The 27,415-nt window shown below is 33.3% G+C and overlaps 2 protein-coding genes across 5 annotated transcripts in view; one reads left to right on the forward strand and one right to left on the reverse strand.

The window, feature by feature from the left end:
- Positions 1-2,206: 2,206 nt before the first annotated feature.
- LOC145242445 (uncharacterized) overlaps positions 2,207-27,415 on the reverse strand; it is a 37,136-nt gene continuing 11,927 nt past the window's right edge. For 2 of the 4 annotated variants that reach the window (XM_080105500.1, XM_080105499.1), the window contains one exon: positions 2,207-3,770. In XM_080105500.1, the coding sequence (XP_079961626.1) occupies positions 3,005-3,679 (675 nt within the window). In that variant the 5' untranslated portion in view covers positions 3,680-3,770 and the 3' untranslated portion in view covers positions 2,207-3,004. Of the gene's footprint in view, positions 3,771-18,943; positions 19,097-26,320; positions 26,470-27,415 lie in introns of those variants that run through there. The other 2 variants (XM_080105501.1, XM_080105502.1) reach the window with 2 other exon arrangements.
- Positions 14,311-14,706, forward strand: LOC145242841 (uncharacterized). Its single transcript, XM_080105959.1, has one exon. It carries the CDS (start codon positions 14,311-14,313, stop codon positions 14,704-14,706), a length of 396 nt encoding a protein of 131 aa, XP_079962085.1.

Here is a 27,415-nt window from a genome sequence, read left to right on the forward strand (position 1 = left end):
CTTTAGCCAATGCAGATCCACAACAATTACAACAAAAAGGAAATGATTAGACAATGTGAAATCTAAAGATGTGGCAACCGTGTTATCTTGAAAGAAAAACAGACAGAACTCCTCTTTACCAAATGTATAAGTCACATCAAGAAATTTCAGCTTTGCTGTTTTTTTTTGTTTTTTTTTCAGCTGTCAAGCACTCAAATCTTTGTCCTCAAAGCAGCTATTCCCCTCAAATGCAAATTAATGCAACATATAAAAACAATCCAGCTACAAACACAAATTCCATCTTTTTTTCAGCACCAATACTTATTTTGCATAATTCACCGTTGATCCAGGCATAGTTGTGAAACGTAAATCAAGTGAGACAAGTCTCCTAGGAGGTTGTATTTATAAAAGCTTTCCTTTTCTCTATGGTAAGATGGATTTCTAACTAATATTTAGAAAGCTATTCTTAACATGGAGGGGCAGGTCTTCATTTTTAATTCTGAACTTTCAACTAATAATTTGATATTTGCTGAAATATTAAACTTATTTATTTCCATGTTTTACATCACCTCAAAATTACTTGATTGACATGCCAAACAGGTGCGCTGACATTTTTCTGAGTAGTTTCTATTACAAACTGTATGGTTGCAAGATCTACTGTAACAGTTTATGTCGGGTTCAGGTGGATCTAGAGGTGTGACTGGAGGCTGTTGCTCTGATATTATCAATAAGAGAAAAAAGGCTTCGTTGATATGGACATGTGGAAAATGCTTGTGATACCATCAAGATCGCTCAAGATTTGGAAGTCTCCTATAGGCAGAAGAGAAACCAACATAAATTGTCTTAGAAAAAACAAAAACTGCTGGAAAGAGATGGTCTAGCATGGAAGCTTTCTAGAGATGATTCTAAAGATAGAATTTTTCGGAAGTATGAACTGAGCGAGATCTGCCATGCATGCAACTAGTGTGGATGAGGGACTACTAGTATGGATGAGGGACCACTAGTATGGATGAGGGACCACTAGTATGGATGAGGGACCACTAGTGTGGATGAGGAACCACTAGTGTGGATGAGGGACCACTAGTGTGGATGAGGGACCACTAGTATGGATGAGGGACTACTAGTGTGGATGATGTCCCTGCACGTTAATAAAAAAGAATCAATGCTGACGATGACAATAAACAATTTGTTAGAAAGAAATTTCTGATTATGCAAAGGATCAAAACTGATCAAAATATGATTGTTTTTCTAAAAAGATTTGTCTTCCAACTGATCTGCACGTGGCGAGTGGAGCAATAGACCTTGCCCCACAGAACATTTTTAGCTGCTTTTATTTATTGACACAAAATTGAATTGGCTTGGTTTGATAAGTACCTCTCGTCCACAAGACTTTTGATGAAACTTTCTGGCAATTGCATATTGGGTTTGAGAAGGATGTGATACGATGGAACCTCTCGCTTCAAGACAAAAAAAAAAAAAAAAAAAAAAAAAAAAAAAAAAAAAAAAAAAAAAATGGAGAATGTTAGAAAATGATGCACCAGAAAAGGAAAATTTATCAGAAGTGAGCTGAGTAAAATGACAAGGAGGGGGGGTAAATCTGTTGAACTTTTAAGACAAAGATTTCGTTTGATTTGAAGTTTAAAAAACATAAATTATGTTTTTTTTCCCTTGGTTCCTAAAAGAGAAAGGAAAAAAAAATTTTTTTTTGAACAAATTTTTAAATTTAGGTGAAGAGAAAGTAAAAAAAAAAAAAAAAAAATAAAAAAAAATGATTTCCTATTTTGTTTTCACATGTTTTATTGTTTTTTTTTTTTTACAACTAAATTTCAACAAAATATATTAAAAATTTAATATTTTGTAGAAATCATGTTGAATGTTTAACCAGCAGTTAAGTGTCACTTGGACAAGAAGAGAGAGAAAGAGGGTGGTTCTTTGATATGATAGGGGCGCATGAGAAAATTTGAATCATACTATTTACCTACTTACCAGGAACTTAGACACAAGGTGAGGCACAGTTTTCAGAAGCCAACACACTAAAAGTGCATTCTGGCCTACAAAAAATGTCTGAGCAACCCCTCAATATTCTTTAGTAGGGGTGTCCCAAGTATTAGAAGTTAAAACCCGTGACAGTAAACCTTTAAAGACTGAATAGAACAGTACTTCAACCTGACAGCAATAAAACCATCAAACTGAAGGACAATGCATCGTAATATTGGAATTTTTGAGAAAAAAAAAAAAAAAAAAAAAAAAGAAAAAAAAATTGCTCCAGTCAAGAAGGATTCTCCCAAAAGAATAGATGCTACACCATGATCCCAGCCTGAAGGTAAGAGTCAAGTATTATGGTTCATTTGTGCTCCTGTCATGTTAGTGAAACCAGGCAGTGTCAAAAGAGAAAGTGAAAAAAAAAAAAATACCAGTGAAATGCTGAATAAATTGAATGGACACAACAAAGAAAAGCGTTTGAATAAAAAACAATAAGTGCAGAGATACTCGTATGAATTATTGCCAAAATGATGAGCTTCATCAGAAGTAATAAGTATATGAAGAGGCTGTGAAGAAGACAGCATGGGTCAGCTGAAGAAAGCACATTTCTCTACAGTCAAGAATGTCCCGAACTTGTTTGTGCTAGCCTACCCACAACATCTATAATCTCCGCCTATGCTTCATAAATTACGAAGCCTGGTATACAGCAATACCAGATGTAATAAAATTAACGGATCAGCTCAACTCATTCTAGAGAATAACTAGAACAAGGTAGGAGCCTAAATTTCATTCAATATATTACATTCTGTGACTCTTCATATGAGTGAATCTGATGGAGGTGATAAAAGATTATCAATTTATATATATATATATATATATATATATATATACATACACAGAGATTGGGACATGATAATCTAAACAACAAAGATGAAGATACTAGACGATGATAGCAGCAAAAACTGCTTGGGCATTTCTTAGATTGGAGGAAGGATGGGGATGGTGGATACAGATGTTTGCTTTTTTTCTTTCATTTTCAAATTTATTTCACTTTACAAGTTTTTTGTGAAAGCAAACCTCCAATTTTAATTTTCACACCTGTTGGTTTTGCAGATATCTTCTTATTCGCCTTCATATGAGCTTTCTCGTGCCGGTCGAGGCTGGTACTCTTAGCAAACGTCTTCTCACAGTGTGTGCACTGGAACGGGTTCAGGTGGATCTTGAGGTGCGACTGGAGGCTGTTGCTCTGTGAGAAGCTCTTACCGCACGTGTTGCACTCAAATGGTTTCTCGCCCGTGTGGGTGCGCATATGCGTTTTGAGGTTGTTGTACGCCGTAAAGTCGCGTCCACAGACGTCACACTTGAACGGCTTCTCCCCTGTGTGCGTGCGTTGGTGCGTCTGCAAACTGTTGCTCTGTGTGAAATCCTTGCCGCATGTGTCGCACTTGAACGGCCGCTCCCCCGTGTGGATGCGTTGGTGTTTCAGCAAATTTGCCTTCACAGAAAAATCGCTCCCGCACACGTCGCAGTGGAATGGCTTCTCACCGGTGTGCGTACGTAGGTGAGATTTCAGCGTCGTTTTCTCAGCAAATGCTTTGTCGCAGTCCGTGCAAGCAAATGGTCGCTCTCCACGGTGCAGGCGCATGTGTTTCTTGAGATAACTGCTGGCCAGGAACTCACGTTCGCAAATCGTACATGTCCGTGGTTTCTTGTTCATGATTGCAAAAGACAAATGGCCAGAATTTGTACTACTAATTTATCGTGTTTTTAATTTTTCAGAATCGAGAAATTAAATCTGCGATACAGTTCTGAAAAAAAAAAAAAAAAAAAAAAAAAGAAATAAAAAATTAGATAAACAAAAAAACAAAAACAAGTAAAAACATTTAAGTTAAAAATAAAAAATAAAAATTTGAAAGTTAGTATTGACCCTCATCCCATTTCAATATGCACACACACACACACACACACACACACACACACACACACACACACACACACACACACACACACACACAAAAAAAGGTACTTTTGGGAAGGGGGAAAGTTAATAAGAAGTAGTAAAGAATTCATATGAAAATCTATTGCTCTTTTAAGGTGGTTACTGTCACTTCATGTCAGGGGACGGTAAAAGAATAATACTACTAGTATCACTAGTACAAATAATGATTATATTAATAGTAATAATACTACCACTAACAATAATAATAATAATTATGATAAAATGTTAATAACAATGCAATGACTACTACTACTAATAACAGTATTAAAAGTAATAAAAATAATTACAATACTACTACTAAAAATAATAATAATATTAATAGTAATATGCTCTTTTAAGATGGTTAATGTCACTTCATGTCAGGGGATGATAAAATAATAAGTATACAAACAATATCAAGAATAATATAAATACTAACACTACTACTATTACTACTAATCATAATAGTGATAACAATAATAATTACAATAAAAATGTTAATAACAATACTACTACTAATAACAATAATAGCAACAACATACCGAATATTTGAAGTGTGAACGAAAGAAAAAATACTTGAACAAACACAACGCACGCGGATATGATCTAAAATATTGGCAAAACTAATAATAATAAAAATAATCAAACTAATAGCAATAATAATAATAATAATAAAAAATTAATAATAATTATTAAATTATGTACTTTAGAATGGAGACAAAATGTGCATATTTTAGCCCGAGAAGACGCTGCAGTATTAACTTTAAATGGTAAGTGCAAAATATTTACATAGGAATGGTCTCTTTGGTTTCCTATAGGTTCGATAGTTAGGGAGAGGATGTTACCATTATATTATGCATAGAGATGTAATAATAACTAGCACACTGTCCGGCATTGCCCGGTCATAAAATATGTCAAAATATGGTATTTTAATTCATGTAGATTTTGTACTTATTATTATAAAACCAATTCTTTATTATTATATTGTACCAAATTCATAAGTTTTAAAAATATGACTTGAATGAATAAGTTAGAACCAAAACAAAAACATATAGCTCTCCAGCATCATCTGAGCTATGTCCATATGCATGTCATAACATAAAAAATAATGTTAAATGTATAAATATATGTGAAAGGTGATAACATACATACAAACATAAAAGTATGTGGAAGGAAATGACAGATGTGCAAACGTGTGTGAAAAGTGAAGGGTGATAATTTACATACAAACATATGTATGTGAAGGTTCCTTCCTTCAAGAAGAGAAATCCCTTGTCTTGTGAGGATTCAAAAAAACTCGCTTTTGGGAAACTATCTGCACTATCCAGGATATTAAGCACTTTGCATTATGGCCCTATCTAGGATATTGATAACTTCTCTAAGTAAGCAGACTTCCAGGGCTTTACTAAAACCAATATTTTCTAATACAATACTTCTATAGAAGCGAAATTAAAGTGATCAGTGAAAAAAATAAAAGCACTAAATATACTTAAGGATGCCCCCAGAATACCACTAGTGTTTCCATTTCCTTTCTTTGTAGTTAAAAAACTAAATTCATACAAAATATTTTTTGATTAAATTTCAACATAAACGTTACCTAGAAATGACGTCATGCCGTTAAAATTTGAGACTGTGATGTTGTGACAATCAAATTTAAAGTTTTAGTATAATAATAGATATTATAAAAGGAATATGTAATATAGATAAATGTTGCTTTCTTACATATTGTAATCAGGCTGCCAGACATATGATTACAGCATATGGTGGCACTCAATTCTCGTTATTTCTGAGCTCATAAAATAGAAAACTGAACAGAAATATTTGCTATGTTATTTATAACATTTTAATCTGTTGTAAATCTATTTGTATGTTCATGAACACATTGTGCATGTAGTAATAAGAATTCATTTGTAATATTTTAATGTTTTTCAAAATTATATAAGCATACATGGGGTGCACAGATGATAAAATAGCTCAAGAGGTCCACAAATAAACAAGGTTGAGAACATTTACTTTAAAATGAGAACCCAAGTAACAAGTAAAATCAGCAACGAAACAATATTTCCCATGACATTACGGAATAGCGATTAAACCTAAATCTCCATCCTGTAGTGCAATGAGAGAGATACAGCTTGGTAGGGGCTGTCTCCAGTCGGGTTAAAAATATCCAGTATTAATTATGCATAGATCCTTAGTTTACAGGAACAAATCTTCATATGAATTACAAAACTCTTCTATAATAATTTGTAAGAAAATGGTTGTTAAAGAAGAAAAAACAAAGCTTTTCTATAAACAAGTAATTTATGCAAATTTAGATTTATAAAAATTAAATCCACTAGTGTAGTTTTGACAGATGAACAAGTACAAGCATGAAATAAACAATGTTCTCAGAGTGTATTCTTGACTGATCTGCTCCTGGGATTAGATATGATGAGTGGAGTCAGGATCACAAGGGATGATTCAGAATGATTATTGACACATGGATATGTCATATGAGAAGAAATTATTAGATTTTAAGATCATACACAGCGGGTACAAAAATGACGATTTAGCAGGGCACTCAAAATCAAAACTTCTGGAAAATAGATAAAATTTCTGATTCAATGCAAGAAAAAAAAAAAAAAAACAATTTCTCGGTTAGAACTAATTTTACAATCTTTTGAATCTCACAAATTTAATTAAATTCAGACATTTTTCTTTAGCACTTTATGAAATTCTGTAATGTTCTAGATATTACTTAAAAAAATTCAAATTTTATCTATTTGTAATTACTTATATCAAACTTTTTATGTTATATGAAACATAAAATCATTAAGAGAATTGACCCTTTTTGCACCTATATTGCTTTATTCTGACCCTTTTTCATAACCGGGGGTGGGGGAGGAGTACAAAAATAGCTATTTTTCAAGGAAAAATCTGCCAAATATTTGCGTTCACCCTGAATTAACACCTGGGAGACGGCTTGTGGACATGGCTAAAGTATATACATATAGATGAATTCCCAACTTACGCCCTACATGAATCAATAATTGCCTTGTGACAATCAAATCCAGTTTATAAAAGAATTACCTTAAGATATCCAGGAGGAAATGCCAGAGTTATGGTTCAAAATTTTTCACAATTCCAAAATCCAATCCAATATTGATTATTGAACAAGGATCACAAATGCTCCTAAATCAAGCTTTGACTATATTAATGATATGAATATTAATGATATGAATATTGAAAATCCTGTTTTGGAGCTATTTCAGTCCCTCATTGTCTCAATCTGACCCATTTTCAGAACATTGAGGGGTCTAAAAATAGGCATTTTTGGAGAAAAATTGGACAAAAATTTGCGTCCACAATCAAATTGCATTCACCTGGAAGATGACTTTCAAATCTCCCAGTGGATCATATTGAGCCCTTTTTAGTAACTTTAGGAGTCAAAAAAATCAACCAAATATTCATTTCAACATAATTTGTAAAGATTCAATCGCATCTGAATCAACAAATAGAAAACAAATTTGAAAAAAGTTCAAACAAGGTGAGTGATGAACAAGTCACAGGAAAAAAATCTTCCAGTCGATTGACTTTCAAGTGATGTACATCATGAGATTGTACACAACTCTGCTTCAGTGACTTTGATGTTATGTAAATCGCATATGGATGCGATCGCTCCAATAATAGATTGTGAACATTTTCAATTTGCTTATTACCATCACATTTCCTACTAAGGTCATCTAGATAATTCTGAACATACTTATTGTTGGCCTTTAGCTCTTCCTCAGAATACCACTCCAAACTCTCCCCATCATTCATTTTGATCAATTCAGCACTGTGCTGTATGGTTCCATGTAAAGTGTAGTTCATGTTAATCAAATAAAAAATTGTTTTGAAATGTTAATCCTTGTTTCCTTGCAGTGCTGCTCATACTTTTCTGTACTTTTTTTCTGTGTACAGCAAACTATGCATAAGATAGTGCTCAGCTGTTTATGCAGTTTTCTATTGGATGGTTTGCTAAGTCATCAATAATGAGGATCAATTCAAAAGAGTAGAATCTATTGCCTTATAATGTACCCCCCTTCCCCACCTGCAGAATTTACATAGTCCAAGCACAGACCATTTTTTTTAATGATTTCTCTTACATCACCTTTTGCTTTAAAAGATGATCGCAATGAGCAGTTCTTTCAAGCTATGTTTTGAAATCAATATAACACCGGTACAACATCTTTAAATACCATGACGTACCATTTATTGTCTTGCAATGTTGGTTAAAACTCATTTCAGTTCTCACTTAGCAGTTGTTTATGTTCACCTCTCAATCTTAAGCAAAATCGGAAATATCCAAGTTTTTAGGGTTGCGGGACCTTAATACTAAAATATGGCAATTCTGCCCCACCACTCCCCCCCCAAAATGTAGAAACTTTCATTTTTTGAATTCCAGTGCATTCGCCTTGATCTCAATCTTTACCCAAACATGAAATATCCCAATTAAGTGTGGTAGGACCATAATGCCAAAATATGGAAATTTAGCTCCAGATCCTCGAAAATGAATTTTTTAAAAAATGCATTCATCTCAATCATAGCTTTCAAACAAGACATTACACAATGTCATAATTTTTGTTGCTTGATACCCTTATTACTAAAAAAAGGCATTCTGTGCCCACTGTGTGCATAAATTAGAAGTGAATGGTTGTTGAAAAGATGTAACGATGAATAAAACTTAAGAATTGCACACGGTGATGACTGTCTATCAGTCTATCCTTCCATCCGTCTATCTATAGTTAAGTCAGAAATATAACTGTTTCTCTCCTCCATAATTAAGTGTCCATGATACTGGTAATTCATTTAACATTTTTCTCTCAAATAAAGTTCATTCCAAATCTGTTTCATTTTCTTATTTCTATAAAGATCTATCAGATCTACCTCTGTGTTCCATGTTCAAAAAGGATGTGTCCTCTATAGTATCAGACCTGACGGAATGGTTAATTTCTCGCCCTAAAACTGAAGACCCACTACTCAAAACAACGAGGTATTACAAAAAGGCTGATTGGGAAGCCATTAGGGAACTCATCAGAGATTCCCCATGGCAAAATATCTTTACTCTTCCAGCGGAACAGTGTGCAAATGAGACCACTGAATGGTTTAAAACTGCAATTGAAGCACATGTTCCCGCACGGAAATTCTATAGCAAGCCCCACTCTCCCCAATGGTTTACTTCTGCTTGTGCAGCTACCATTTGTCAAAGGCAGAATGCGTTTCGCAGATTCAACCGACATAAGTCCATCTCAAATAAACAGAAGTATATAGAAGCTAGAAAAAATTGTAAGAGAGTGATAGAGACAGCCAAGACAGATTACTCTGAAGCCTCCAGAAAACACATCAAAGCACAGAAATTAGGAAACCAGGATTTTTGGAAAATCTACAACAGCATAGTAAATAATGGGCAGTCAACTATTCCCCCACTATCAAACAATCATGAGGTTGCTTGCACGGCAACTGACAAGGTTAATCTGCTTGCCAGTCGGTTTGCCTCAAGCTCCACACTAGACCCGATACACCACTCCCTCCCTGATTTTCCTTTGCGAACAGACGCCACACTAGACGATTTGAAAATCACCCCTTCACATGCTATTATAAAAAACCTATACACCTCAAAAGCATGTGGACCAGATCTCATCCCAGCTGTGCTATTAAAAAAATGCTCTGCCGAGGTTGCTCCAGTTCTCTCCAAACTTTACAATAAAAGTCTTAACGAATCTTGCTTTCCCGACTGCTGGAAAACCGCTTCTGTGGTACCAGTCTTCAAAAATTCTGGTGAAAGAACTGACCCACTAAATTATCGCCCCATTAGCCTCCTCCCACTTTTCGCCAAAATATTTGAGTCCTTAGTTAATCAAGCCCTAGTCCAGCAACTAACAGCTGCTAAACTCCTGACTGACAAACAATATGGATTCAGGCAAGCCTGTTCAACAGCAGATATCTTAACTGTAGTTTCTGAACGTATATACCGTTCATTGGACAAAACAGGGGAGGGTAGAGCGGTAGCCCTTGATATATCTAAGGCTTTTGACAGGGTATGGCATGATGGTCTTCTAAGGAAAATTAGATCATATGGAATCACTGGAGGAATTCATAATGTAATTAAATCCTTCTTAAGTAAGAGAAAAATCCAAGTTGTCCTCGACGGTCGTACATCTAAATATGACATAAATGCAGGAGTACCTCAGGGGTCTATACTTGGACCTCTATTATTCCTGATATTCATAAATGACCTCCCTCTATAACAGATATGAGGGGAAAACAAATGAACACATATCCAAGGAAATGGCAGAAACACTAGAGGATGACCTCCAATCTGTAGTGGAATGGGGACAAAAATGGATGGTCACATTCGATGCTGCTAAGACTAAGCTTGTTTCCTTCAATAACTACAAGAAACCTTCTCTACCACCAATAGCAATGGCCAAGAACACATTGCCTGAAAGTACTTCTTTTAAACTCCTCGGCCAAACGTTGACAGGGAATATGAACTGGAATAGATACATTGAGAGCATTGCCAAGGCTGCTGCAAGGAAGGTTGCTCTCTCTACCATGCTAGAAAACTACTTACGCCTGAAAGTATCCTGTACCTCTATAAGGCCACCATTCACCCATGTATGGAGTACTGTTGTCACATCTGGGCTGGTGTATCTGCTGCTTGTCTCTCGCTTCTGGACAGGGTTCAAAAGAGAGTCGCCAACCTGATAGGTCCTGAACTGTCATCTAGGCTTCAGCCCATGTCTCATCAACGAGATGTTGCATCCCTCTGCCTGTTCTACAAATACTTTAATGGTGAATCCTCTGACGAACTGCAAACACTTGTACCTCCTCGACGTAACTACCCCCAACAAACCCGACAAGCTAGTAAGTCTCATCCCTTTACAGTAGAGATCCCTAGGTGCAAGAAAGCCTTTTACTCCAATAGTTTCTTCCCCAGAACTGCAGGTCTTTGGAACTCCCTTCCGGGATTCTGCTTTCCCAACTGTACTGATATGCAGAAGTTCAAGTGTAATGTGAACAAACATCTTTCTACTCATCTCCCTTCATAATGCTCCTGCAAATTAAGTCCCTGATAGTAGCCCCCTGCTTCAAAGTGGCACTGTGTCTTGTTTGGGGTGAAAACGAAAAAAAAAAAAAAAGTATAGACTGTTTAGTACCCTCGATAAAGTTCCAACAAAAACCTAATAGCCAGCTGTGGTTCTCTCCAGAATGTGCTGCTGCCATTGCGCACAGAAATCACCTTTTCCATTGCTTCCAAGAATGCAAGAGAGCTGTATGCTCAGTCTGTTAAGTCCAAAGTAGCTGAGCAGCGGCTTGGTTCCCACCAGTTTTGGCAAATAGCAAACAGAATCCTGTGCTCTATTCCAACCAAGGCCGCCAACCCCCAATATTTCCTCCTGTATCAGAAACATGCTATATGATATACAAATATCTGTACGTGATGTTGCCAAGCTAATCAAAAACCTTGATTCCAGTAAAGCAACCGGCCCTGACAGTATTCCAATTATAGTACTCAAAAAACTTCAACCAGAACTAGTGCCCATACTTACAAAACTGTTTAAACGTTGTCTTAAGGAGACTGCTTCCCATCACCCTGGAAAATCTCATCAGTTTGCCCTGTATTTAAGAATTCAGGTGATCGCTCATCTCCCTCTCAGTACAGGCCAATAAGTCTCCTGTGCATCATGAGTAAGTTGCTGGAATTTGTGTTAAATAGAGAAGTAATCAACCATCTCAGCAAAAATAACCTTCTTAGTGACACGCAATATGGTTTCCGTTCTGCTAGATCTACAGCATATGTGCTTACAGTTATATCTCATAGGATTAGCAAATCTTGTGACGGAGGCTACCTTTCTAGGGCAATTGCTCTTGACATATCAAAGGCCTTTGATAGAGTATGGCATAAAGGTTTACTTCACAAAATCTCCAAAATTGTATAGCTGGAAATGTCTTCTCAATTATTAAATCATTTCTCTCTAATAGATTCATAATATTGATGGACAGAAATCAGAAGCTCACAGTATTAATGCTGGAGTCCCTCAGTGGTCCATCCTGGGCCCAACTCTCTTCCTGATCTACATTAATGATCTTCCAAATCACATCCTTACATCATTCATAGACATTTATGCTGATGACACTGCTATCTTTGGTTGCACATCTAAGACCGTAAACAACCAAGTTCTCTCCGATTCTCTCTCCTTTGATCTTGAGCAAGTGGTACAATGAGGAAAGAGGTGGCTTGTTACTTTTAATGCATCTAAAACCAAGATTTTATCTTTACATCATCAACGCTCTTATCCCCATCTGGCATCAATTGTAATGAATGGCTCTTGTTTTGGGGAGGCCTCATGTTTTGACAAGCTTCTTGTCTTGACATTTACTCCTGATCTGAAATAGAACACATCCATTAAATCCGTTGCCAAGGCCGCTGGAAAAATAGTGGGATCCTTCTATCGATCCGGTAGATATTTCACTGCTGATGCAATTCTCTATCTATATAAAAGCCAGGTACGTCCAAGGATGGAGTACGGTTGCCATATCTAGGCAGGAGCTGCTAGAAAGAACTTATCCTGCCTTAATAGAGTTCAAAATAGACTTTGTAGCATCGTAGGAGATGTCCTTTTCTCTTCCCTGCAACCTCTTTCTCACAGAAGAGATGTTGCGAGTTTTCTGCTTTATTGTTATTTTCATGGCAAGTACTCGACTGAGCTTCAACCTATGCCCCCCCCCTCTCTCGCCAAACTTTCACAAGAAACACCTGTCTAGGAGAAAACACTATCAATAATTTCCCCCACTCTTTATCTGTGCCTAAACCTAAACATAGATTCTATGAACAAAGCTTCTTTTTAGAACTGCACACCTATGGAATTGTCTTCCGTTTTCCTGCTTTCCAGCTGACTACAATATCGTTGTCTTCAAGTCTAAAGTAAACAAGTTTTTGATGTGCCGTGTTTTTGATGTGCCATTCCATATAAGTTAACAAATTTACCGAATTTCCATTACTAACGATTACTTTATTATCCAATTGTCTACTGTACACTCTTTAACCCTAATCCTCGGGTGGCCTCTTGGCCTTGATAAGTGGTGATGCCTTTGTAAAAAAAGAAAAAAAAAAGAAAAAGAAATAATGCAATGAAGAACTTATATGATGAGCCACAGGAGACCTAGTCGCAAAATCAACACAGCAGTGAGAAGAAGCAACGATAAGAAGATTGATAGTAGCGACAAATAGATTACATGAATTGAGGGAACAAGTGACAACATATTACAAGAGAAAAGTAAAAAATTCTGAAGAAACTACATAGCTATACATTGAAAGAATAGTAAAAAGAACACGCAAAATATTTAACACGAGCAAGAGACGTGAACGACACAACATATTGCAGTGAAGAGAGCAAGAAACTATGCAACATATATTTGACAAAAAGAAAAAAAAAATAACATGCATAATTTTGATGTTGAAAAGAATGAAGTAGAGTGGGTATGTCTAAACTGCTAACAATTTTTTTCTTTTCTTTTGAGAGCCATATATTGTCAAGTGATGATAGCCGTACTTGTAGCATCTAGTGACAGGAAAGAATATAGGCATCTTACTTTGTGGCTGTCTCAAAACTATCTAGTTTGTCAACCCTGAAGTTGCAGGATTTTTAGTAGAAATTGTCATACCAAAAAACACAAAATTCTTGTATAATACTGAATTACACTGTGCACAAATCAAAGCGACATTTTTAAAAAACCCTGGAGATATGGTTTATTGATATTAAAATCATGAAAAAAGTTCACATAAAATAGAAGGTTCTAGTTAGTTCGGATGATATTTGAGAATGAAATTTTACATAAATTTCAACTGAAAAACAATTTTTTTAGTAACAAAACTACTTTGATTTAATTGGAAAAATACTTTTGTTTTTAATTTTGTGTTTTATTTTACCTTTTTTTTTTTATTCATTTATTCTTAAATTTCTTTATGTATCAATGTAACCTTTCATTTAATTATTTGAAACCCTTGCTTAACCCCTGATGAGACAACATCATTGAAAAGTAGATTAATTCATGTTGAGTTTTTCTGATGTTTATATAATTTCAATTATAAAAGCTCTACATATGTACTGAGCACTGCAAAAAATATTGGGTTTTTAGTCCAATCAAATACAGCTACAGATGGTGAACTGCACATCCATGGATAATTATCTGACAAAATAAAAGTAATGGACAAACATCAATCATGTTTCAAAACACTTTATAGTCTTAAACACAATAAAAATAAAAACTAAACTAACGTCAGCTGCTTTGTTGACTTTGCAGCTGCATTCAATTCTATTGATCAAGGCCCACTCTGGGGAATCATGCAGGCAGATGATATGCCAGCAAAATTATTGACAATTGTTCAAAGTTACTATCGGTCTAAGAGGGCCCATGTATGGGCCTACGGTGAAGAGTCAGAAACGTTCAAAGTGAGATCAGGCGTTTGGCAGGATTGTGCCTTTTCCTCCATTCTTTTCAACTATGTGATCGATTATATACTCAACAAAGTCCTTTCATGTCAAGAAGGGGTTGCAATGTTGCAAAACGTGAACGTGTTTGATCTTGCTTATGCAAATGAAATAATTCTGCTGAGATTGACTGGCAAGGATATGCAAGCTATACTCAACCAAGTGCAGAATGTCGCCCGCAGATTAGGGATGTGCATTAATGTCTACAAAATAAAGGTCATGTCTTCACTGACTAATCAGGGTACCTGACAGTTGCTCATGCTGGATGTAATTAACCTAGATAATGTGACTGGGCAGGCAGTGCCTGAGGTTGGACAGTAAATAGGAGCAGCATGGTTCACATTCTTCCGTCTCAACCGGTCTCTGTGGTCCCAACAGGAAATATGCTTAGACACAAAGGGATGCATCTATCAGACGATGGTGAGAACAATCTTTCTCTATGGCTGCAAGATGTGGCTTGCAAGAGTAGTGGATTTGCACAAACTGTAAGTCTTAAACAATGACCGTCTTCGCAGCATTCTGCGCTGTTGCCATGGAGATTGTGTTTCGGTTTCTTCTCTCTGCAAATAACTAAACCTACGCCTCTATCATCCGTTCTTCTTCAACGATGTCTCTGCTAGTTTGGACATACAGAGGGAGAGCTAATTTGCAAGGTCCTCTCTTCCTCCTCTTTGCCTGGCTGGCACAGACGTGTTAATGGGTAGCTGAACACACCTGGGTGACAGCAATTAAGGACGACCTGGTGGTACTATTGGTCCCACAAGTAGTTGGTGTCCGGCGTTGGAATTGGGAGTGGCTAGTCATTCTCTGGAAGCTGCCCAGGATTGTCGAAACTGGACTGCGATTGTCTGTAATGCAATTCATGCTCAAAAGGAAGTCGGCTGAATCCGGCCAGGATCATATCCGCTACAAGTAAGCTATAGAGTATTGACTCTATAATAATAAACATGAAATCTGCATAAATCAAAATCTCACATCAGTGTATTTTATGACCAGGCCACCTGCTAATTTAAAAATAAAACTTAATCAATTTATTTTTGATGTACAATATTTTCATTCTGTCATGGCTATGTACATCATACAGATATTTCTTTTTTGTTTCATCATGAAGTGAATTCTTGTCAAGTACCTATTTTTTTTAATACATGTTTTCCCATATATTATATAAAGCAACATTTTTTTTCCTTTAGCCTCGACTCACATTTATATAATAGTAATATTTTGGGATTTAATTTATAAAATAAACTTGTAAGATCAAATATCATCTACCTGTTACTGTTATTCAACTAATGTAATGGTGATAATAATAATTCGTTTAAACTAAAAAAAAAAAAAAAACAATTTATGTAACAAAAATACACATATTTTGTATCATAAAAAATACCAAATAATTTTTTTTCAAATCAAGTAAAATAAAAGAAATGCTCTAAAGTGAAACAATTTTTCTTGTAACATCTATTTGATTTCCAGTTTCACTTTCTTGTTAAATGAAACAACATTCCATCCGTTCCTCCCATCTTCTTAGTAATAATTTATGCTACGTTATTCACACATGTATTTCCAACCAAAAAACTCCCTACCATTAATACGAAACGACAACAAAATGAAAAATATTGGTAAGTTTTTTTTTCTGTTTTGAAATTATTAGATTCATATTAGCTTCTGACTATTCAAACATTTCTTTCGTTGTATCGTTATAACCAAAGTTCACTATTTCTAAACATGAGAAAACAAAACAAAATGTATTCATGGGATTTAAATGTCAACATTTTGTAAGATTAGATTTTATTGCAAAACTCAGTAATCATTACTTATAAATTACTTTAAAGGAAATGATGTTGGGAGATAAAAAAAAAAAAGACAATATATACTCACATTCAGCCAATTACGTAAGGGATACTAAGAATTAGGGGCCAGATTTATAGGAGTATACTAAGTAAGGAGTTATGCAACGAGATGTTTGTTCACATTATATTTAAATTTCTGCATGTTGGTGGCTGGATGAGTCCCTTATGAGGAGGGGGCACTGCATTATTTCATGCAATGTGTCTTGAGTAAGAATAATCTGAGGGCGCCCATCTCTCCAGGCTTCAGAGCACATACAGCACCTGGTATTACCAAATGGTCACACATTTTAGTATTGACTAGACTCAATAATGCTTAAGTAGCAATACACACCGATAGTAAAACGCTTTGGATAATCACAGATTTCAAGGGGGTTCTGCTAAATCGTTATATTTTAAAAACTAAAGCACCTTAAGTCCTCAAGTTCCACCGTTTTGTTCAGAAATGAATTATCCTTTCAAATGAATTAATAAATAATAATGTACATTATATATTTTAAGAGTTTTAAGCAAATAAAGTGATAAAAATGTTACCATCATAAAATTATGTTTTTGGTAAGATTTTGTAATGAGCCCCCTTGATTTGTAAATGGTCATAGTGTGTTTATGTTAAGAATTTTTAAATGAAATTTGGAAATTAACTAGAAGAGATGTCACTTAATAGATTCGGGTGTCCGAAATTCTGTTGACAGCTCATTTTTTTTTTTTGTTGTGTTAAAAAAAAGACTTCAACATGCCGAGTATTGAAAATTAAAAAAAATTTTTCTTCAAACACTCACTGTTAAATAACTCAATCTTTTTCCTGTTTTAATTTGTTAAAAGTAAAATCATAACCTACTTTCTCTTGTGGTACTGAGCAATTTAAAATCATGTTACCTGGAAATAAGAATATGTATAATTAGTTTTATATACCTGCAGCCACTAGCATTTCATGCTTACACAATTATCCGTACAAGTGAAATGAGGCATCCATGAGTAGTTGGACATTTACTAACACACTGTCATGCTAAGAAACCTCAATCAAGCAAAACTTGCCCTCTGTGTAGTCAGACTAAGAGATCCAACGCAAATCATTTCTTGAGTGATTGCAGTTACCTTCCTGAATCAAACCATCGATATATGACCAAGGCTCATCAAATCCTTCACATCCTCAATGATGTGGAGCTCACTTCTTAAAAGTGATTTACACATAGTGGACAAAAATAGGACAACCTCACAGTGAATGAAAACATCAACATGTTCTCAAATCACCATCCAGTGAGGATTGTTATGGACAGTGGCACCACAGGGAACATAATTCAACAGCCAAGCACCTGGGCATTGAAATCATGAAAACTTCCCAAGCAGACGGATCCTCACCACTCAATGTGATTGGAGACCCTATGCTCAGTCTGAAGAGAGAACGTTACTTTGAGGGGCTGCTTATTGAAGACCTTGATTTTGAGATACTTGGTGATACCTCATTCATGTGCAGGAATGATCTCTTAGTGAGACCTGCTAAATCTGTGATATGAATTGACGACACCCAGTTTGAGTATGGCTCAACTATATCACCACCTAACACGAGACAGGTTTGCATGCCCTACCCCATCAAACCACAGTTTGATCTGGTGATTATTTGGAACTCTCCATGCTTGATAAAGAGGACGCCGAATTTGCCATTGAACCTTGTTGAGATTCAGGCAGCATATTATCAGATAAATCATGGCCACTACCTATAATCACAAAGAGTGTAGGAGGCAGGTACGGCTTGTCAACACTATCAGTGAACCACATACAACAGGAAAATACATCAATGTATTTTCCTGTTCTGAAGATATCGGAATAGCAGCAGAGTATGTAAACCCCTCTTTCCTAGTTAAGAAGTCTAATGATTCCATCCAACATATTGCTGACAGAGTAAATTTACTGTTGATTTTATCAGCTATAATACTCTCGAGTGCAGGCATCTGATATGTCAAGTCTACAACTTCTTGTGGATGCAAGAGGAGGCTGCCATGTTTAGGACTTCACTTGTAAAGATAATCAGAGCATCATCCCACATGGAAAGAAATCCAAAATGAATACTCCAACTAATGCAGAGGACTCCCCCTTCAAAGACGCTTACCGGCATTAAGGAAGAGTATCACATTAGCATGAGACAGCCTTGTAGTTGTTTGCCGGAAGAATCCTCTTCTTCCACAACAGGATGCAATTATTGTCCAACGACATGCCCTGCATGCCTTACTGATGGCACTACCCGAAACACGCTACCAAACACCAGATGCAACAAGTAGTGAGTTGGTACTTTTATACCTTGGACCTGGTTGAAGTTGTGAACAAAATTGTATCCTCATATCACCAATGCACTTCCTTGAGCAGTTCCCCACTTGTACCTGTGCCTCGGTTCTGTGACCCCCCCCCCTCATGAGCCTATGTTAGCTGCTTATATCATCAAGAGGAACAGACAACTAATGAGAAAAGGGATACATTGTGGGAGGTTATTCTAACAACCTGCTTGCCCATCAGATACATTAATAATCCACCTGCAGTTATAAGGACAGATTCTACCACCTAGTTTCAAGTCCCTAAAAAATAATGAGTTTCTGCTTCCCCATCATATCTCAATAGAGACAGGTAACCCTAAAAAATCCAACACTAACCCTTTTGCTGAAAAGGCTGTGCAAGATATCCAGCGAGAGTTCCTTAAGTCGAATTTAGCTGGCTCCCAGACCTCTACAGTCTCACACTGTAACATGTTGCACATTGAATGGCAAGGTTGGATCACTTGGATTGTCCTTCAGAGATCTTGTATCATCGGGACCGATTTACCAGATATAAACTGATAAAAGAACAGCATCGTAGGTGCAAGGCCAAACAATGAGCGTTTTAAGGCTCACAATTGCTCACGTAGGTCATATATGGAAGTAGGTTGTGTATCTTCACAGTAACCTATAAAAAAATAAGGATGTAAGTGATATTTAGTTTCATCCAAGCAAAATGATTGGATTTACATTTGAAAATTTACTGGCTGCCCCTCCCCTGATTTTTAAATGCTTGTACCGCGTTTGTATAAAGAATTTTGTTTATGAAATTTAGAAACTAATCGGCACATCACTTTTAATAGTTTGAGGTGTCCAAAATACTTCTGATCACTCGTTTTTTTGTTGTGTTAATAAAGCTTTCAAATATGACAAGTATTGAAAATTTTGAAAAAAAATTTTCTTCGGACACCCACTATTAGTATTAGTATTTATTTGCTTTCCCACCAAAGCAAAATGTGACACAAGGTCGTTTTTAATGTGGGGTTAAACCAGCTCCCCCCCAAAAAAAGCAAAAGGGGCACTCTGGTTGGGACCAAAAATAATAATTGTCCCAGTATAGAGGGTTTCCCCTCCATTGACTGGGACAAATTACCTTAAGTGCAGCATCTGCAGAACAGATACTACACTTTGATCCCGGCCCGAAGGCCAAGAACACCCACTATTGAGTAACTCAATCTTCTTAGTGTTTTTATCGATTAAAAGTATAATTGTAGCAATTTAAAATTATAAACCTAGAAAAAAAATCGTTTCTATTTAAGTTTGTAAGGAAATCTATCTGTAGCAGCAGACTCATGACTAAACAACATGATTTTTTTGTTGATTTTTATTTCAGAACGAATGAAAAAATAAATAAATAAAAATATGAACATAAGAATGCTTTTACATGTTTAGAGCTATTTTGTTATGAGAATATAATTAGTTTAATTAGAGCTATTTTGTTATGAGAATATAATTAGTTTAATTAGAGCTATTTTGTTATGAGAATATAATTAGTTTAATTAGATCTATTTTGTTATCATAATATAATTAGTTTAATTAGATCTATTTTGTTATCAGAATATAATTAGTTTAATTAGATCTATTTTGTTATCATAATATAATTAGTTTAATTAGAGCTATTTTGTTATCAGAATATAATTAGTTTAATTAGATCTATTTTGTTATCATAATATAATTAGTTTAATTAGAGCTATTTTGTTATCAGAATATAATTAGTTTAATTAGAGCTATTTTGTTATCAGAATATAATTAGTTTAATTAGAGCTATTTTGTTATCATAATATAATTAGTTTAATTAGATCTATTTTGTTATCAGAATATAATTAGTTTAATTAGAGCTATTTTGTTATCAGAATATAATTAGTTTAATTAGAGCTATTTTGTTATCATAATATAATTAGTTTAATTAGAGCTATTTTGTTATCAGAATATAATTAGTTTAATTAGATCTATTTTGTTATCATAATATAATTAGTTTAATTAGAGCTATTTTGTTATCAGAATATAATTAGTTTAATTAGAGCTATTTTGTTATCAGAATATAATTAGTTTAATTAGAGCTATTTTGTTATCATAATATAATTAGTTTAATTAGATCTATTTTGTTATCATAATATAATTAGTTTAATTAGATCTATTTTGTTATCAGAATATAATTAGTTTAATTAGATCTATTTTGTTATCATAATATAATTAGTTTAATTAGAGCTATTTTGTTATCAGAATATAATTAGTTTAATTAGAGCTATTTTGTTATCATAATATAATTAGTTTAATTAGAGCTATTTTGTTATCAGAATATAATTAGTTTAATTAGAGCTATTTTGTTATCAGAATATAATTAGTTTAATTAGAGCTATTTTGTTATCATAATATAATTAGTTTAATTAGATCTATTTTGTTATCAGAATATAATTAGTTTAATTAGATCTATTTTGTTATCATAATATAATTAGTTTAATTAGAGCTATTTTGTTATCATAATATAATTAGTTTAATTAGATCTATTTTGTTATCATAATATAATTAGTTTAATTAGATCTATTTTGTTATCAGAATATAATTAGTTTAATTAGATCTATTTTGTTATCATAATATAATTAGTTTAATTAGAGCTATTTTGTTATCAGAATATAATTAGTTTAATTAGATCTATTTTGTTATCATAATATAATTAGTTTAATTAGAGCTATTTTGTTATCAGAATATAATTAGTTTAATTAGAGCTATTTTGTTATCAGAATATAATTAGTTTAATTAGAGCTATTTTGTTATCAGAATATAATTAGTTTAATTAGAGCTATTTTGTTATCATAATATAATTAGTTTAATTAGATCTATTTTGTTATCAGAATATAATTAGTTTAATTAGAGCTATTTTGTTATCAGAATATAATTAGTTTAATTAGAGCTATTTTGTTATCATAATATAATTAGTTTAATTAGAGCTATTTTGTTATCAGAATATAATTAGTTTAATTAGATCTATTTTGTTATCATAATATAATTAGTTTAATTAGAGCTATTTTGTTATCAGAATATAATTAGTTTAATTAGAGCTATTTTGTTATCAGAATATAATTAGTTTAATTAGAGCTATTTTGTTATCATAATATAATTAGTTTAATTAGATCTATTTTGTTATCATAATATAATTAGTTTAATTAGATCTATTTTGTTATCATAATATAATTAGTTTAATTAGATCTATTTTGTTATCATAATATAATTAGTTTAATTAGATCTATTTTGTTATCATAATATAATTAGTTTAATTAGATCTATTTTGTTATCATAATATAATTAGTTTAATTAGAGCTATTTTGTTATGAGAATATAATTAGTTTAATTAGAGCTATTTTGTTATGAGAATATAATTAGTTTAATTAGATCTATTTTGTTATCATAATATAATTAGTTTAATTAGAGCTATTTTGTTATCAGAATATAATTAGTTTAATTAGAGCTATTTTGTTATGAGAATATAATTAGTTTAATTAGAGCTATTTTGTTATCATAATATAATTAGTTTAATTAGTTATTTTCTTATCAGAATATATAATTAAAGCAATCCCAACCAGTCCACTAGCATTCACCTGTTCAACTTGCAATTTCTGGATAAATTAAAAAAAAATATTTATATGGTTGAAAAGGAAAGTAAATAAACTTTCTAAATGTAAATTCCATGCACTTTTATCCATTGCATTAGTTTTTAATGGTGAATTAAACAGTGTTTTGCTCTGAACAATCAAAAGTGTCAAATTTGATTTTTTTTTTTTTTTTAGTTCACGTGTACGAGCAGTACCCCCTCTCTTTTTCTCAGTGGATTATTATCAAATGGACACCAATCTACCAGATTATAAAAAAAAAAATCAATATTTATTTGTAGATGGGGCTCAGTTTCTAATGAAGTTAAATAAAAAAACATCTTAAACTGGAAAGTTTTAAAAAAATGTGTCACTCAGTAGAAAAAGAACAAGAAATGTAATTGAAAATAAAAATCAAATTCATCTAAAATTTGTGAACAATTTGTCAGCTTTAGCAAAAAATTATTTTGATTTTTAAATAGGTGGGAAAAAAATACTTGATACTTTTTTCCCAAATGTTATGTTTTCTGTTAGAGTGACGTCACTTGTTTTAAATAAACCTTATTTTTGTCTGTTTGTCTTAATTCTTGTAAAGTTTCACACCCTCATTTATGCAAGTTTGCATATTTAAAAGTAATTTGATGTTCAAAATCTAAGTTATAACATTTTCCAAAGTCAATAACAGTAAATATCAGTGTCAAAAAAAAAAAAAAAACTCCTTTAATACTACCCTAGGTACGAGTGGCAAGCCTTCCTCCTAAAACATTCTTTAGCCCTAACAATAATGCTGAGTATGTGTAACAAACTCCCTACCAAACAAAATTCTGCCGTGAGTCACACATAGGTGTCTAAAAAACAAACAAAAATTAAAAAACAGATCTTTTCTGAAAGAAAAATGCACATAATTTATCTCCCATAAAAAAAAGAAATTGATTAACTGCCCTAAAATGCTAGAATGATTTTGAAATCATGAATTATTTTACATTAAATTTATGTGAAACTAACCCCCACTCTAAGTCTCTGTGCAATTATAGGAGGATGAGGAGGTTTATCACTTTGACTTTGGATTAATGGTAGGGCTAAGAGAAATTGTGTGTAGACATCCTGAAGACTTGCCAGAAACAAAACAATTTTAGAATTTAGAAATTGTAAATTGTTTTTGTTTTGTTTCTGTCAAGTCAATAAACAACAAGTCTGCTGATTTCATGGCTTCCCAATAAGGGTAGACTTAGGCAGATAGTTGCTTTTTAGTATAGAACCAGCACTGGAAAAAAAAAATCAGTCTAGAAGGATTTATATTCCATCTGAATTTTTTTTTTTCAGAATTGTTACTTTAATATTTTTTTTTCAATTAAAATCAGTTTCATCTCGAATTATTTTCCCCTTGCACAAGATCAGATGTTTGACATTTTTCAAGCTTACCATTGAGCAGGTCAACTACCCTCACACTCAACATGGTCTTGTCCAAATTGCTTCCGAATCTTCCTTTGCGATTTATCAGGAAGTCAAATGCTCTGCATGATCATACCAGCCAATCGATTTGTCTTTGGGATAACATTTCTGCTGAATAATTGTAGGATTTTTACTTCATCCTTCGACCTAAAGTGTTGGGCCTGCAGATCGATCTACGCAAAAATATCAGGGAAGGCCACGTCATTTGCACTAAAATTTAGTATACAAATTTCTTTTTGGATATACAACTTGTCATAGAATTGTTTTTATTTACGTTGTGTAAAAAGCTTTAATAATCACAGATAAAAACTTCTGGAAATTATGTTTGTGCTTAAGGTGTGTGACTGACACTTAAAAATAATCTCTAAATTAATTAAAGTTGAAAGGCAAAAGTAAGTATTATGGATGACTTGTGCTCAAAAACACAAATTTTTGCAGATACTATCATATGAAAGAATCCAGACTTTAATATCAAAATGGTATGTTTGGCTTTCTCTCTCTCTTATATATATATATATAAATATATATATATGAATAAAAAAGAATGCGAAAAGTATAAAAGCTTATAACTTTTCTTTATTCGTTTTTAATTGGTGACGTGCAGGAATACAAAATAATATTATGAAAAAAAAATTAAAAAAACTTTTTTCATAAGTAAACAATTTTCGACCGATCCTTCAGTCTTCATCGGTGTAGTATAAATATATATATATATGTATGTATGTATGTATGTATGTGCGAATATGATAAATTATGTTACAAATTAGCTATGTATATATGTTTATATATTTTTATGTATAGGTTCCTCCTAAACTAATAACCCAATCATTATGAATTTTGGAACATAGCTGTTGTGTAATGTGAACTGTATTTAGTTTTATGCAATGGAGATGTAAACCCTTTGTGAAATTTCAGATACATCCAATTTTTGTGAAATTTTAACAATAAGAAATAATCCCGATATTTCAATTTCTATGAATTATTTGAAAATTTAAATATTTGAGATTTGCACTGTATTTGATCCATAGTTGTGAGACACTAAATAAGTAAATTTCCTTGAATTTGAATTTTTTCTTAAGAGCCCTTAAATTTTTAAAAATTTCTTTTTACATGAACAACTTTAAGCAGATCCTTTTGAATGGGATTATAAATAATAATGCACCATATCTAGAATGAAAATTATGCAATGGATTTTGATCAAAATTAGAATAAGGATTCTAAACATAAGGTTTAGTAACATTATATTTTGATTTCAATCTTGATAAGGGGGACATAAAAGTGGTGCAAGACTATTCTGGCCGAGTAATTAAGAGTATTTTTCTAGTTATAAATCACTAGGTTCTTGGAATAGTTCTGGAGCTGAAAAGATTGCATTAACAAGGTTTATTAGGCAAGATTTTAGCATTATTTTTTCTCTGAAGTAAATTTAGTTTTCATCAATAAAAATATCAAAGGTTTATGTTCAGTTTACTGAAGCTACGAAGCAAGTGTCCTCAAAACTCTTCTGCATGAATATGAATTTTGGACTTTGTACTTGAGAAAAATATAAATAAAAAAAAAAGGCTCAACATTTTTCACATGAACAACTTTAAACAGATCCTTTTGAATGGGATCATAAATAATAATGCACCATATCCAGTTATCTTGAACCTTTAAGATGGCTGGCACTGAAACAACATTATTTTAACAAAATTAATTCAAATTTTATAACAATTTGATTCTATTAATAATTTAATGAGGAAACAATAACATAATTATTATGGTATTGTTTGGTCATTCAATTATTAATATAGAATCAAATTTTTATAAAACTTGAAATTTTTAGTAAGAATTTGTAACATATTTCCATTCTATGGATATCCAGTGTGTGTGCAAACCCCACAATACCATCTGTGGACAGAACAGATACTATATTTTGATTTAGCCCGAAAGTGTACTTTAGAGTTTCACATCTTATACAATAGTGACATCAGATTAATTTTTTTAAATATCTCAGTACATTTTCGGCAATCAAATTTTTAAAAAAATCGGATGAATGTGATAATGCACGTATGCACATGGAATTGCCTTGGCATATTATCAAATAGTTTTTTTTGTTGAACTTTTTATTTTGTGATTGTTACTGTTAAAGTATTGGAAATGTTTGTCACAGAAGCTGTAGTTATTTGTATTAGAATAATTAGTAAAATATGGTTTTTAAATCAAGTGAAGGGACGAAAGTGAAAACGTATGTAAACCATACAAATTTATTACTAAAAACTGATACAAAGCAAAAAAAAGAAAGAACAGCTTATCCACACATGCACCGGGTGGGGCAGGGGTGGGCTCCAAAATTGACCAGCAATGTCATGTCACTTTTTTGAGCACTGGGCAATATCTGGTGATCTTTCAGAACCCAAACCTTACGATGATACATCAACATCAAGTAGCAGAACAACTTTTATCATGAAATTGAACAAACATTTTGGACACGATTGTCTTACAAATAAGACAGAAACACAAAATAAGCCTGTCATAGAAATAGCCGAAAGAGCTACAAAAAAAATACACTAAAACCTTCCATTGCAGAAAACTGGTAGAATGGGTGATCCAACAGAATGACATATTTTCTGATTATCTCAGTAATACATAGATAAAGAAAACTGGCTGCCCAAAATCAAGGCTTGATGACCAATACCTTTAAACAGATGAGTAGTCTCAACAATTACAATAAGTGCAGGTTCTGCTTCACAGAAATACCACCTGTCATCTAGTTGTAAGGTTCTGTTGGGGGCTATCATACAATCCAATACAATGGAATGTGTAAATATCTCCACTGGACCATCCGTAAAAAGTTGAATATTGATTATAGCAAAAAGTCCTGGGAACATATACTAGAAAGAACGGTTAAATTCAAGATTAGTCTCCTGATGTTTACAAAAGTTTTGTCCAAAGCTGCCGTCTGCAAAATAGAACAAGTTTTTTTTTCAAATTTTTGTTTTTAAAATAAGCAAACAGAAAAACTGATGACCCATTTTTTTGTTTGTTTCTTTTCATATTTTAAAAAATACAATTTGAAAAAACTTGTCCCATTTTGCAAATGAGAGCTCTGGACAAAGGTAAACATCGAGGACTAATCTAGAAATTAAACAAAAGGACAGTTGGTAATAAGTCATATACTGTCCACTATACAATTCCTACAACTTTGTATCTAGAAAACTTGACAGTGATATGGGACAAAGAAAAAGTAGCAACCCAAATAAAAGTCACAAATCAGAATCTTAGGAAGATCTCTATTATTTCAGTAACTGTAGGAGCAACTAGACTTGTAAAAAAGAATTTCCCAAATTATCTGGCGAATCAAGTGCAAGAAAGATACAAATTGCATTTAAAAGGATGGTTAAAACCTTGAAAAGATCTCTCAGTTGGAGTGTCTGAAATAGTGGGTGAATGTCTGGTATCTAGTAGGATGCTCCATCCCCAGCAAAAATAAAAAAAATTGAAAAAAGAGAGAAAGAACGAGAGAGAGAGAGAGAGAGAGAGAGAGAGAGAGAGAACTTGAATGCTTGCTAGACACTGTCTGCCAGTGCCTAAGGTCTCTGTACAAGAGTTTGTTCGCACAATGATATGAGTAAACCCAAGACAAGATGAATTCTTGTTCTGGAATCTGGTAAGATTAAGGGACCACAAGAAAGATATACAAGATCATTAACTGGTCAATTAGTGACAGGAAAATTAATGTTCCTAAATTCTTTAACTAATTCAATGTTTGCGAAGTAAATGAGAACCTTAA

Source organism: Euprymna scolopes, chromosome 21, assembly GCF_053919585.1.
Source record: "Euprymna scolopes isolate OS-2025 chromosome 21, ASM5391958v1, whole genome shotgun sequence".
Lineage (NCBI taxonomy): Eukaryota > Metazoa > Mollusca > Cephalopoda > Sepiida > Sepiolidae > Euprymna > Euprymna scolopes.